General features: G+C 45.7%; 1 protein-coding gene across 1 annotated transcript in view; it reads left to right on the top strand.

Moving 5' to 3' along the window:
• LOC129384105 (calcium-activated chloride channel regulator 1-like) overlaps positions 1–15,102 on the top strand; it is a 548,714-nt gene that overhangs the window by 230,204 nt on the left and 303,408 nt on the right. Inside the window, exon 5 of the mRNA XM_055069245.1 lies at positions 4,029–4,317. Within this exon, the coding sequence (XP_054925220.1) occupies positions 4,029–4,317 (289 nt within the window). The remainder of the gene's footprint in view (positions 1–4,028; positions 4,318–15,102) is intronic.

Below are 15,102 nucleotides of genomic sequence, written 5' to 3'. Positions count from 1 at the left end.
CTTCATTTGTAGTATTCCCATGAGGGCCCAATGCGAGGCATCCTACTGAGTCCTGATAGTACCTCTGATTTCAAGGAAACAGCCGCATTTCCAAATGTAGGAGCTGGAACTATTGCACACTTCCACACACGCCGGAGCAGCTCGTACCTATCGCATCTATTGCATCAGCACCACTATGTGCAGTGCTATCTACCGGGAGAAATTCAATGTACATCTATGTCTTGGTGCCATCACAGTAAGCATAGCAGCGTAAAATGATCAGTAGATGTAAATAATAAAAACAGTAGGTACCAAATGCATTCTCCTCAGCGTGAGGATGGATTAGGTAGTAGCTCATATTGCCGTTTCTTTCTCGTTGTGAGGCCGGAGAGGCAGTCACAAGCTCGAATTCATATTGAAGTGGGGTGTCTCAGCCACTTGCGAGCTGCCATTTCGTTACGTCAACAAGCCAGTGGTAGGCTACACAAATAGAGTGTAGGAACGTTTAGTTGGCATGTGGGCCGCATGCGTACGTAGTACAGGATGCGTTGCTCACACTGCAAAGCAATCGCGCCACAACACTTTTACTTTGCTGTTTGCTCTGTTGATCTGTTTTGCTCAGTTAACAAGTTATATACAAGGTGTAAGCTTTTTATTACGATAGCATGTATATGACACTCGAAGCGCATTTCTGCCGTCACGGTGACGTTCTGCATAAAGTCTAAACGCAGTAACATTCTACGATAAATAGTAAAATAACATAAATACGACAACGTAATAAAGGGAAGGATGCAGTCGCAGTTGTTGTGGGCAGCGGAAGCCTACATGTGAGCATGTTGCCGAGAGTAGGATTAAAGCGTTCAGTCATACAACTGATTTGTGGATGATAGGCGCTTGTAGTTCTGTGGACAAAATTGCATTCGAAAAGGTGGGTTCTGCAACTTCGTAGAGGACTGAACGACCACAGTCACTCGCTAGCTCGCGAAGCGCACGATGTCGAAGAACAAGCTTACAAAGGATGAACAAGCCGACCTCACGGTGCTGTTGCGCCGGGGGTGCTGAAGTTCGGCGTAGCGCGTGAGAAGGTCCATGGCAATAATGACCCAGCGGTAGCCATCTGAGGCGTATGGTAGATGGCCGTACAAGTCAATGCCGATACGGTCGAAAGGCCGGGAAGGACAAGGTTATGGTTGGAGCGGCCCTATGAGCTTGTGACCTCTTGCGGCCGTTGGCACTTAGAGCACGAGTGGACGTACTGCCGAACGAAGCCGTACATTCCTCGCTAGTAGTATCGAAACTGTAGGCGTGCATACGTCTTTAATACGCCGCCAGCGGCACATTGCGGATCCGCATAAAAAGACGCACAGATGTCTGAACGTAGATGACGAGGAATCACTAGGAAACATTTACGGCCATGAGGTAGGTAGCTGCGGTGGTACAGAAGCACTTCACTGATGGCAAAGTGGGGAGCAGTGCGGCGAAACGAGTGGTCGGTGCGGCGTGGTGATGGTAAAGACAAATATTCTAGAAGAGAGGCTATCCAAGGATCATGGCGAATGTAAGAGACGAAGGATCGTAGCTGGAGACAGACTGCTGTTCGCGCAGCTCGTTGTAGCTCTGGCAGTACTGAACGACGTCCGTGAGAGCTTGGGGATGTTGGGCAATGATCCTCTCGAAGGCGTCGTCTTCGATCCCCTTGATGATGTGTCTGATTTTATCAGCTTCGGATATAGCAGGATTGATACGACGGCAGAGGTCGACAATATCTTCAATGTAGAACGTTAAGTTCTCGCTGGATTGCTAGGCGCGACGGCGTAAGCGCTCGTTCTGCACGAAACTTGCGAACAGTGGGTCAGTCGAAGACTTCCGCAAAGCTCGTTTTAAAGCACGGCCAGTTGGCAATATTAGATTCGTGGTTGTGGAACCACAGCTGAGCCACACCCACCAGGTAAAAGTTGATGTTGCTCAGTTTGTTGCCGTCATCCTACTTATTCTGGGCCCCTACCCGCTCATACAAAGTGAGCTAGTCCTCGACGTCATGCTCCTCGGTGCTGTTAAAAAAGACTGGGTCTCACTGTCTTAGTACGCCTGAGCCGGTGACCACCGGTGATGTCGTAGCACCTTGCTGTGACACGTCGGTAGGCTTTGCCGAAGCTGGGGGTAGAGTCCGGGTACCGAGGTGCAGGATGAAACATGGAAGCAGCACGCTCCACAAATAGACAGTATGCGTTTAGTTGCGCTCGACGTTTTGTATTATTGCACAGATACAGGCAAGGGCCGAGCGGAACGAGCGCGAGCACCAACAACCACCGTCTGATTTGTCTTCTGCTGGCGACCGTATTTCTCACTCTCTCAAAACAGAAGATGAACAGTACAGCCTTTTGCTAAGTGAAAACCCGACAAAAGATGTCCCTGAAAACATCTCGCTTCTTCCTAAGTGCGATACAGCGGGACAAAAATTAGCATGAACACAGGCACCACTGTTTAAATGCACGACAGCTGATTGGACCAAGCTTAAGGACAACGCTGGAAAGGTAGAGCACGCTCAGGCGTTTGGGGAGGTTTCAAGGCGAGAAGGCTGGCAACTCCACTAATTGGGGTGGTAAGCTCAAGTCAGGCCTTGAAAATTTTCTGTCATTGATCAGGCGCCCCAGCCTTTCTCTGTGTTTCAAGGCATCGAATTTGAAGGGGAAAGGTCACGCGCAGTTGTAGAAAGCCACTCATACGTGCCTGCGAGCTTGTGAGGCCAGGCGCTACTATAAAATACCACGTAGCAAACAACCTCGAATTGCCCGGCAACCATGTGCGCCTATTCCTACCCAAAAGGCACCATGCACAAGGCTTCGCAGAGCAGTTGGCTTGCCGAGGAGGTTGGCTTGACGAGGCTAGGGGAATCACCTGACACTCCCTCTTGGTATTTTGTCTTCCTGCATGGCTGTATGGATTGTTTAAATTTTGCTTGCGTGTCACGCAGCAAGCCTCTGGATACGCTGGCATCTTAGAACGCGCGTACACACGCATCCCTGAAAGAGACGTGTTCCATTCTGCGCATGCGCACTTCTCTCATCTTGCCTTGGAGCATACGCAGGCTTGTTACGTACGTCTAACTAAACGTGTCTAGCTTTAGTGCTTGATAAGTCGCCTACGTAAGAGTGCTACGCTCTGCATTGTCCGCACGCGGAGAACGCAACACGAACGCTACGTGACGGGTATTTAGCCACCGAGTACGCACGCACATCAGACTCGCGCGTGTACGTGGAGGCCCTCGCGTGGTGCTCTCATAGTTCTAGTTTGTTTTTTGCACAACGGTGGCTACTGTGCAGTAATATGGCTAGGAATTCGGCTAGCACGTTTATATTGGCCTGCTTGACTAGGTTTACGCACGGGATCACTTCTATGTAGTAAATTCACTCTCGTTATCGTCATGCCGCAGTGCTAAAGCTGTAGAATTTACCTAGAGGCCCTAGGGTATCACAGATCGTGGTAATGCGTCACGTATAACGCGAAGTTAAACTGACGAAAACTGTCTAGTGCGGACAATAAACGAATCGGTACGTCCGGAAGTGCAAGAATATTGCATGTGTACACGTCGTACCTTTTGGCAGCGCTGTGGACAGTCGGGCCACGATCCCAGACGTCAAGGTTTCTCCAGCATTGAAGGGTGTCATCCTTGTCCGTGTTTAGCCACCCTAAAAGCGGGGTCAGCCGGTATTTCGTGCCGTGCCATTTCGAATGAATCTCTGTGGTCGCGAATCATGGCCGCTGACTAGTGATGAACAGCCGCGTTTATTGCGGTAGCTGACTTCTCCATGGACGTGGGTGTAGTTAAGGAAGCTGAGGAATCTTGCAATGACATTTGTTTTGTCGGTAGCTAAGCTTGCTTGCTGCTGCATGCCGAGCCTATTTTGTCGTTCTCGCCAGTGCTGGTCATGGCTTCACGGTCATGTTACGCTGGCTCTCTAGGCCACAGCACAATAACAGTATTCAGTTTAGCTCTGTACTTGTCTTTAAGCGCCTTTCTAGAATAAAATATTTCTGCAAACATGCAGGTGTTGCTGAGATCGTCGTCGATCTTTCTTCATAATGCTACTTTTGGGCGGGTCTTCTTCAAGCAAGTCTTTGTGCAGTTTCCAAAAACATGGCCACAACGCAAAAATGCCCGAAGCGCGCCGAATTGTTGCTTCTCAAAGAATGACGTACGTGTTCAAGTCATGAAAGCAGATCAAGGGGACCCCTTCAGCACAACACAAATACGGGGCTGCGGGGAGCCAGGAGACTTCATTCAACTGTCGTCTCATGTACTCAAGGAGCTAAACAAGCAAGAGTCTGCAGTGGCAAGTAAGTAAATTTTGAAGCAATTATTGTAATTATTGTTAACGTCATTGTTATTACTATGACAAATAATGTAGTAGGATTTAATATTTGTTTCAAGCACCCACGAACAACACTAACCTACTAGGGTCGGCACTCGCATACAAATACGAAATGGAGATTATGAGTGAAGAAAGATAGTGTAACGGGAAATTGGGTTCAACGACCCCCCCCCCCCCCCTTTTGCAACCTTAGATTCGTGAAGGCGCTGTGACAGGTCTCTGTCAAGTTTGGCTAAAAACAGATTACTTAGCACTGGTGCTAGGCAAGAACATATACACACTCCTTGTTTCTGCAGATACAGGGTACCTTTGTCGTCGATAAACGTAGATGACACATAAAACCTAAGTAATTCAAAAAAATTGTCAATGGATGTACCTGTTTCCGTGCGAAACCTAACGGCACCATATGTATCTATGCAACTGTCAATACAGGTTTTACAGTCAATACAGCGCCTTCACGAACCTAAGGTTGCAAAAGTTTTTAGATATGTTGACGACATTTTAGTTGTAATTGACTGTTCATCCGCTTGTTTTGCTAATGAATGTGCTCCTGTTTTTACCACTATTCGTGACTGTCTAAATCTACTAGAAGTGACCTTTGAAATGCCATGTGACGGGAGGATTAGATTCCCTGACATCAAGTTTGTGCTCACCGATAACGAAACATGCTGGTGTTACGAACTTAGGGCAAGTAAGCCACTTTTACCATTTTATTCCGTGCATACAAAGCTTGTGAAGAGGGGAATCGCGAAGATGTGTTTCAGCGAAGCACTGAAAAAAATCATGCCAACACCTAATGCACGGTAGTTTCGAACGGCAAGCCTCGCGTTTAAGCTGCGCTGGTTACCCGAGCTACGTGCTTGTGTCAGTCGCAGGACTGCTTAAGAAGGCGCAGCAAAGCAGTTCGGAGCAGGTGCACGTGTCGAGCACTGACATGAATAAAAGAAAGGTTGCCGTCATCCCCTATATACACGGGTTCTCCCATGGAATAAAGAAGATTGCTGGAAGGAGCGGCATCAACGTCGTAATAATAATATATGGGGTTTTACGTGCCAAAACCACTTTCTGATTATGAGGCACGCCGTAGTGGGGGACTCCGAAAATTTTGACCACCTAGGGTTCTTTAACGTGCACCTAAATTTAAGTACACAGGTGTTTTCGCATTTCGCCCCCATTGAAATGCGGCCGCCGTGGCCGGGATTCGATCCCACGACCTCGTGCTCAGCAGCCTAACACCATAGCCACTGAGCAACCATGGCGGGTCGGCATCAACGTTGTGTTTTCGGCACCTAATAAATTGGTCAGCCTCTGTAAAAACACAAGGCCATAAAGAATCCGACGTAGCGTATGCGAACAAGAACATAAAAACAAATTCGTTTATTGCATCACCGGTGTGGTATACCGTATTCCTCTCGGGTGTGGACAATCCTACATCGGTCAAACAGGCAGATGGATAAACTACAGGCTACGAGAACACAGTAACAAAGTTAACAACGTGGACGCTGACGGCTTTCATGCCATCCATTGCCAGAGATGCAAGTGCAAACCAAGATTTAAAGAAACAGTCACCATGAGTAGAAGCAGATGTGAAATGACGCGCTTGATAATAGAAGCCAGGCACATATCACCATTCGGTGACGCATGCGTCAGTAAAACTTCCATTTCATTATCTTCAAAAGAGCTGAATTATCTTTGTTCGCGTTGAACGTGCCCATGTCTGTGAATATGTGAGTCAAGAAACTGCCTACGTGTGGTTCCCAGTTTATATTTTTTTGTTGATTTTTCCAAAAATGTTACACATGCTGTATGACGGGTCGAGGGTGTATATATAGCGACGAGAACGAGAAATAAATCTGTTGTTGAAAGTAGCGCTGTGTGTGTCAGATGTGCCTTTTGTTGTCCATGTCAAGCTTGCGCTATAACAAAATAAGATATGCCGTACCAACAAGCCCCCACTCCTCATCGGCTTGTCGGAGATAACCCCTGGACCGGTTTTAATGAAGTTTTTCACATTTTAAAGAGAACGCAACATTTTTGTGACCGAAGCCGAATTTCGATTTAGGGCCTGATGTACTTAAAAAAATTTTTAAGAATTTGCAAGCTCCAAATCGAAGCACGAAATTTAAATTCGTAGCTCCGCACCAAGAACAGATATCGCAGTTCTGTCAAATGTAAAATGTATCCATTAGATCATCCAAAGCGAACAAATTTGTTGTGTGAATTTTTATCTTATGTGAATTTGTTACTTCGTTTACAAGGATTTTGCAAAACCTCCACTCGCATAATACTCGTCTTAATAAATGTATTCTAAAACTTTGTCCGCTCTTGATCTACTATTAAGTGTAATTTAGAGCGCTTTTATATCATTTTTATTGATAAGCTACTGACTTGTAAACATGATAATTTCGTTTTGTGAAAACTTGCAATTTCTGCCATTTCTGCCAGAATTCGCGATCAAAATCAGTATATTTTAACTTTTCCATTTAAATGCAACAAATCTTATATACCTTATATCGCCGTTAAAAACGATTTCTCCCTTTCTATTTATTTTTATAGGAGCCCCTGAGCCTAAGCTTCCCCTAACAACCCAGCCTGACGTACTAATTTTACGGGAAACCTGGTTTAGTCATTAGAAATGTTTTCATAATAAGGATTTTTGATGTTATTGCTAAAGTCGCTTTTTTCTAGGAAGCTCTTAACGATACTCTGGTAAACTCAATCTCGTCATACGGCAAAATATATTTCCAGGTCCACAGAATGTGGAATTTTGAAATGGGCGTTAGCATTACAGTTTACCTTCCATTTTATATTATATTGGCTTATATATTGGATGATATTTGAATTAGAGAGTTTTTTTGTCTAAGTGCAAAAATGAAGTCATGCTTTGGTGCTTTCAACTCGTATCACGTTTCATGGATATTCACAATGGATGCTTGAGGTACGCGTGTATGGGACAGGAGCATAGATAAAGATTTCAGCAGGAACACGACACAACCTTCTTTTGTTCATGGGTAATCTCGCTCAGCGTTAGATCTGTCATTTCCTTGAGCAAGCTTTGCTATGGCAACACGGGCCACAATTACCCAATCGCTAAAGTTGGGTAAGAACATTCCGATTATCTATTTAAACGAAAACAAACTCGCATTATTTGATTACCTTGGTTGAAGGAAGAAACTTCCTTTAACGAAACTCCTAAATTGGTAATGTTTGTAGGCTGAATAGATTGCACCACGCATAAGATACAGGAGTCCTTAGAAGTATTGGCTAGGTGATAGAAAAACGGCTTTACAGAGCACCTTGGAACTTCTGTTTTTGCTCCAACTTTGTCGCACTACAGTGTTAACCTCTTCGTAACTAGTCCAGGTCATGTTAAGAATATAAACTTCACCATCTGGCTAGGACGGAATATTGCACTGTTGTTTCAAAAGCATTCAGCTGATATTTTTAGAAGTTACCCTACTCTTTTACTGATGCATAGATATCCCACGAACGGAAAATCGCCAAAATTATTCTGTTTAAAAAGCAAGAACCAGGTGACATTATCGACAGCATACGACCAAATCTCTTAAAATCAAATGTAGTAAGTCTATGAAAATGGTACTTCATGTGCATATAAGCGATTTAAAAGTGAACCTCTCTGGTTTATTTGTGAGGACTGGACAACGTGGGCACAACGTTTAAAAAAATAAACGCGGTTTTATGCTAAAAAAACACGACAGAATTACAGTGGTGGTGGACACGCACCAAACGCGGCTACGAAAGTGAACTCCTGCTTGCGCAACATGTGACATAAGGTTGCCAGAATACGTGAAGGCTCACATCCCACCCCGCTTTGCTAAAGTCCGTGATGGGCTTTCACTGTCACACCCCACCGCTCTTCTTAAAAGTCATAATATTGCAGCCACTGAGGTTTCTGAACGAGACGCCGAGGCCGGTCACGACAGTGTAGTGCGGCGTAGTCATTGTAACTTGGAGCAGGGTGTGACAGCTCAATTGCGGGTCCTTTGTCTTTCTTGATTACTGAAGAATCCATCACTGGTTCGCTCGGCTTGCAATTCTTAACAAATAGCAGCGTTTGATTGTCTATCTGAAGTGCTAGGCCTGACATGGAAACGTGCAAGATAAACATATGAATGATGAAATGGATTCAGTTGGCTGATATGAGCAACCTTTTCATCGGCTGTCGAAGGACGTTTCATGTTAGCATTGACACGGCGGATCATAAAAGTAGTAGAAGATTTCTGTCTTATGATCTTGTATTGGCCTGTAAATGTTGGAGCCAGCTTTGTTGTAGCATCAGTAATAGGCTCTTGGCGTTGGAGTTACACATACTGACCGACATGAAAGGTCACGTCACCATGCGTTTTATCATAATGACTTTCGCGACTATGCTGTGCCTTTGCGGTGTTTTGTCGTGCTGCAGCACGAGTTCTTGCGCGATATAGAAGTCTTGTTTCGAGGGTCTCATCTCTTGGACGATGGAACCCTTGTGTTGGTAGCTTTCTAATATACCTGTGGAGCAGTCCAAAAGGCGAGAATCGTAAGCTTGTGTTCTGGCTTGTGTTCACGGCAAACGCAGCAGCACAGAGTTTCTTTTCCCAAAGAGATGGATGCGAGCTTCACATCTTCTTAAGTACCGAGAGGAGTGTTTCATTGCTTCTCTCTACCAGCCCATTACTTGCTGCATGATAGGTGATTGAAAAGTGATGATGAATGCCATGACGTGCAAGAAAGCGCTTGAATTCGGTCGACTTAAAGCCCGACCGTGGACTGACAGGCAATGGTCTGGAACACCGTAGCGATAACACACGGAGTATAAATGCTGAATTATCTTGCGGAAGTTGAGGAGACTGCAGCTGGAACCATAAAGCACGTGACAGTCTATAACATTAAGTATGTACACGGTCGTCCACTTCCAATTTGAACACGGCTCCGGGCGGCCGGCGAGGCCGGGGCTCCGCGGAGCGCCGCTCGTGGGTGCCGGGGTAACTAACGCGCCGGCGCACTGGCAGCCCCAAGCGTGGCCGCAGCCGCGTCGTCTGCTACAGCGTGCGTGCACTAGTGTGTGCTGGCGGCTGAGGCCGCGCCTGTGGCTGCCAGTGCGCCGGCGCGTTAGTTACCCAGGCGCCCACGAGCGGCGCTCCGCGGAGCGCCGGCCTCGCCGGCCGCCTGGAGCCGTGTTCAAATTGGAAGTGGACGACCGTGTACCTGCTGATGTCGGTACAGGGCAGTGTAACGTGATCCAGAGCGATTGTCGAGAATGGAACCTCCGATGACGACATGAATCCAAATTTACCGACATTGTTGGTCACTGGTCGATTGTTTGTTTGGCAAGTCTGACATCCACAAAGCTACTGTATTATCATAGAGCTCATTTTTGGCCACCAGTAGCGTTCTTTACATGCGCGCTTTTTGTCGGTATGACAACCATTATAATGTGCCAGCTCTAGTACGAACTGCCGCAACTTATGTGGGGCAACAATAGTGTTCAAGCTGGGAGATGTACGATGGTGTAGTATGTTGTCTATGAAAATAAAATCTTGAGGTGGGGGCATCAGTGTCATCTAGCAGCTGGCGTATGTATGGCAGAGCGCTCCTCACCTTGCTCTTGAAGCTGGTACAGTGTGGTCATGGGCTCAGACGCACTATAAGCAAGACGTGACAACACATCGCCACTTACGCTCTGCTTGCCAGGCTTCTGCTGCACAGTGATGTCAGACTCGACCAGATTCATTAGCATACTGGTAATGCGCCGCGATGGTTTCAGTTTTGTGGGAAGACATGCTACAGTATAACTATCTGTGAGAAGAGAAAACCTCTTGTTGAGAAGATATTGCGGAATTCGTGGCAGATTGCCCAATATATGGCCAGGCGCTCCCATACACTGCTGTGCAGCTTCTTTTAAGCAAGGGTCAATACTCTGCTGGCATACTCAAGCAGCACATAAGCATATTCAAGCAGCTCTGAAATAGAACAAGCATGATCTTTTAAAATGTCACAGGGACATGTTTAAGTCCAAATGGCATACGCGTCGATTGAAACGTGCCACGATGTGTAATGATGTTTTCGGTTGACCCTGTACACGCACTCTGACTTGCCCATAAGCAACCTTCATTCGAGCCACGGGAACAGTGAGCAACCGACAATATCGTCCATGATATCATCAGCACGCGGAAGGGGCTGTGCGACACTGATTGCTTGCTTGTCATGTGTTATATAATTTACACTGAATCGCTTCTTTGTAAGTTGAAAACAACGACTGGGAAAGCACAAGGGCTCGAGGATGGCACAATCATACATTACGCAAGAAGTTCTTGACACTGGCTCTCAATGAAGCCACGGTCCTCTTTGCCGTATCTCTAAGGTTGACGGACATATGGTAATGTCCGTCAACCAAGGAACAAGGGACAAGGTCAATAGAATGTTCATTACCTTTGTAAAGACACAGATCGTTGTCGTAGGTGGCGAAGAGGACATCTGGCGCAAGACGTCTTGAACTGCATTGACTTTTTCTAGCTGTAACTGAGCATTGGGCAGCTGTGGGCATTGACGTTAAAGCTTGCCATCATTCCTGAAAAGTTGTATCTCCGGGTAACGTGGTACTATTTCAGGTAACTCTTCATGCTGGTCAAGGGATAACCATGTCGGTTGGTGTTGTCCGGCAACGGTGGAAATAGCAGGCAGCCTGTAGATGACGTTACTTCTGTGAAAGGAGAAATTGTGCTACTGGGGCAGCACAAAGAATTGGACATCCTTGGTAGCACTTTCTCTCGCCACCGCATCACAACACCCGTGCTAGGATGGTGGATTTCCATTGGATGAAGTGGCCGTACAAGAAGCTCAGCATGAGCTGCCTCAAACGAGTCCTCCGCAGGAAGCAAACGCAAGGGGTTTCCAGCCAGAACTAGAATTTCGAGTACTTCAGAAACAGGACCAACATTGATTCGAGTACATAATGTACCAGCTGGCATGACGGTACGGCCACATACAAAAAATATGCGAGGTTTGGTCCATGGTAACAGGTTGGCAGAGCCAATGATACTGAGCGAGAGTATGGTCTGTTTAGAACCATTGTCTGGAAAGGCATCTGCAGTGCCTACGACTGAAATATCTGCTTGAATTACAGCACACTAAAACCAGTCATGGCTGCTCGACGGCGGACGGTTGTCGGCAATGTCGGCAAGCAACCGTTCGATCATCTCGTCCTTCGAACCGGTGGTCTCCAGGTTACGACGCGATAGTTCATGACGAATATAGTCGGTTGTGGAACGATAGAGGTCTTCCGCGGTGGCTTCGTTCCAATTTATGAGTGACATGTGGAGGACGAGCAGGTAGGCAAGCTCGAATGGGGCTAGGGCAGCCAAAGGTGCAAAGCGGGTGGCGAGCTGCAATTACCAACTCAGGCGAAGCGGACGGGTGACTCTGGGTTCGCCGGCATGGTTGGTCTTCGACTGTGCCAAATGTGAGTACTAGGCAACGTGGATACAACGTTTAAGAGAATTAATGTGGTTTTATGGGCAATAGAACACGGAAAAATTAGTGATGGTGCATGCGCGCCGAACGCGGCTACGAAAGAGAGCTCCTGCTTGCGCAACATGCGACACAGGGTTGCCAGAATACGTGCAGGCTTTCATAGTCCTTGACAAATTGGATTTTTATTTGGCTATTCAATGTGACATGTGCACGTGGATCTTAAAGATCGCGTTAGCATCACCCGGCACAATAACAGTATGCGGCTTTAGTTACCTTGTATATATGAGAAGCCTTTGGCTGTGTTAAACATGCAATTTTAATCGGCAACAGAATCACAAGCTTGCTGGATATATTGCAGCGTTCACGAAGGAACTTTTAGGAGAGAGAGAATTCCTTTGTTTAATAAGAGGCTCTTCTTCTGAACACAAGCAATCAAGAGGTCTGCCTCAAGATCCCGAGCTTTCACAAGTAGTGTTTATTAATTAACTGCGCAGAAGCTCAGTTAACCAAGGTGCGAGTACCTACATTTATGCTGACCCGAGTTCTTTTCTCTTAGGGCAAGGAAAATTCATTCATGTTATCAAAGTTTGCGATGTTATATGAGCGAACTGGAATTCTAGCCGGATACCTTACGTTTGAACCTGAATGCTAATGAGTACCCCATTCCTTTTTTTCTTGTTCAAAACAAAGTACACATAAGACTATTGGCTATGAGATGGAAAATATCCAAGAGATAGTCGGTGAAGTACCTTGGAGGCTGCTATAGTGGATCTCGGTCCTAATTGGTGCCCACGTGTTTAATTGACTGCGACAGTGGGAGTGCGTAGAATGAGCACTTTGCCAGAGCTGAGGAGCCGAAAATCAGGTTTTTGATATGTAATACGTACGTTTGTCCAGTGCTATAATTTGACGGCAGTGTGAGAGCCGAACTTCGAGTCAGTGCTCCAGCATACAGCGTCAGGTCACTAGCTCTATTAGAAACGAGGCGCATTGCATTTGTGCCTAAGATTTCTAAAATACGTTTCCAATGCCGTATTTCCCTGAAATCGCGAATGTCAACCTGGAAATCTCATTTTATGGTTGTATCGACTTTTTTAAGGGTAAATGAACCACGAATAAAGCATTCTATAGGTATTTTCATCTTCGATGCAGAATTTTATTTTCGGATCATTAGCCAAGGTTTTATACAAGAAACAATATTTGTGCCAACAACAGTTCAGCCAATAAATGTGCAAATTTGCAATCTTTTTCCCGTTAAATCTACGTGTAGCCACCAGGAAATGTTGATCGATAACATTATTCTGAATCCACGAGAAAGTACTACGTTGCGTCATCTTAAAGTATTAAATGATTATTTTATGACGCCACGAGCAAAAGTCATTGCGGCGTAAACATTAGAGTGCAATGAAAGGACGGGAATTGAGATATTCTGCCTGCACTCGCCCTGTAATTTTCGTAAAAGTTGCCAGATTGTATGCCTATTTTAGGGCGCAGCTCTTAACGGCCCGTTTCAATGGCAAGCGTCGACGGTGGTGGTGGCGGGGCAACCGGGCGAACAACCACAATAGCGAAAGCTGGAAGAACGAACACGGAACGGCAGATGAAAGACGCGAGCCGGGAACGGTGGAAACGAATGACAGCGGCCGTTTCAGGCACTTCCGCGTGCGAAACCGCTTTCATGCGGACCCGCCTGCCCGCTCGTTTCGTACTATCGTCTACTCGCGCTTGTTTAGTTTGCTTCGTATGGTCTGGTTCGTGCTCGTTTCGATTGTCTTGGTTTGCGATTGCTTTGTAATCAGATTGTATGCGCGATACGAACGGTCTGAAAGCCAAGCGGTGCCAGCGATTGCACTGAAGCCTTCGGCAATTCATGTATGAAAGCCAACGCGCTTGACCCACAGATCAGAATTTCGGGTACTGCCGACTCTGCTACTTGTCTCTTTCAAATTATTTGCCTTATTATATCGCGAAATGAAAATACGTATATAACTGCGCTAGAATTTCGCATTGGGAAGTATTGTAATCTTCAGGCAATTTTCCATTGGCTCAGTTTATGGCAGTACTGTAGCTTTAGATCGCTTTATGGTTCAGTCCTTCCTGTTCCACCACTGACAGTATGCATGAATGTGGCTAGATGTTGGATGCATTCATTAATAAAAGCCTTATAATATGAAGCACCAAGTTCCAGATTATAGGTCTCTGGTGTTTCCTTGGAGTAGCGAATTCTGCTACACACACATGCTTGAGGTGTCCTGCAGAAACTACGTTCCCGCATCACCTCCCTGAACATCTAACAACCAAGGTATGATTTGGTCCCTCGCCGCTCTTCTTTATTAACGAACTGTCAACTGAGCAATTTCTGCTATATTTTTCGCCGCTTTACTGTGGCATGAAAAAGAAAGCTATTTGAAGTGCCTCTTCGAAGATCTAACATGTCATTAACGAAAGTTATTTCATTTCAAACCTCCAGTATCCGGTTCAGCCACAGGGATATTTGCACTGCTGTAGAAGCGTCTATAGTATCCAACCAGCCCTGTTAAAATAGTACATTTTGCTCTTTTCTTTCTGCAACGTTCAATTACAGATTATTCGATGTTCTTATTGCAATTGGTTCTATATTAAAAGGCAATTCTAACTTCGGCGGCACTAAGTCAGACAAAACATGAAATGCTGTTTCTTTATTAAAACTTCGAATAATCAGCCCTTTTGTTGATAAATACGTCTTAATCGTTAGTAGCCACGTGTTCTTTAGACAACAACAGCAACAAAACACCATAATGGCATTGACAAGGAAATTGCATCAACAATTTGCTGGGTTCTAGAGGGTTCCAGGAAGCACGCAGAATTTTTCATACCTTTGGCCAATATCTCCGCTTGTTGTTTGTGGAATGCTGAGTGTACGCGTTACTATTGAAAAAGAGAAGCCGCTTCAAGATTTTCCAAAATCAGTGCGCTACAGATTGTAAAAATTATGTATGATGCGGATGTATTTAAATTGTTGTAAATGGAGGCAAATATTACGATTATCCGTTGAAGAAAAAAGCAAGCATGCTCTGTTTGCATTCCTTCGGGGTAGAAAGGTGCTACCAACAGCCTTAACATCAGATTCAATCGGTTTGATCCAGTAATAAATAGCGCCTCCCCAGAAGACATAGGTTTAGAAAATTAATTTGCCAGCTCGCTTTAAGCTATCTTTCTTTAAATAGATCCTTCGGATGGCTTCGCGTGATTTTCATGATCTGAGCTAGATCAGACTGCACTATCCTTGCGGTATATA

Source organism: Dermacentor andersoni, chromosome 9 (genome assembly GCF_023375885.2).
Source record: "Dermacentor andersoni chromosome 9, qqDerAnde1_hic_scaffold, whole genome shotgun sequence".
Lineage (NCBI taxonomy): Eukaryota > Metazoa > Arthropoda > Arachnida > Ixodida > Ixodidae > Dermacentor > Dermacentor andersoni.
Note: the sequence above shows the minus strand (reverse complement) of the source record. Positions and strands in the feature narration are given on the sequence as shown.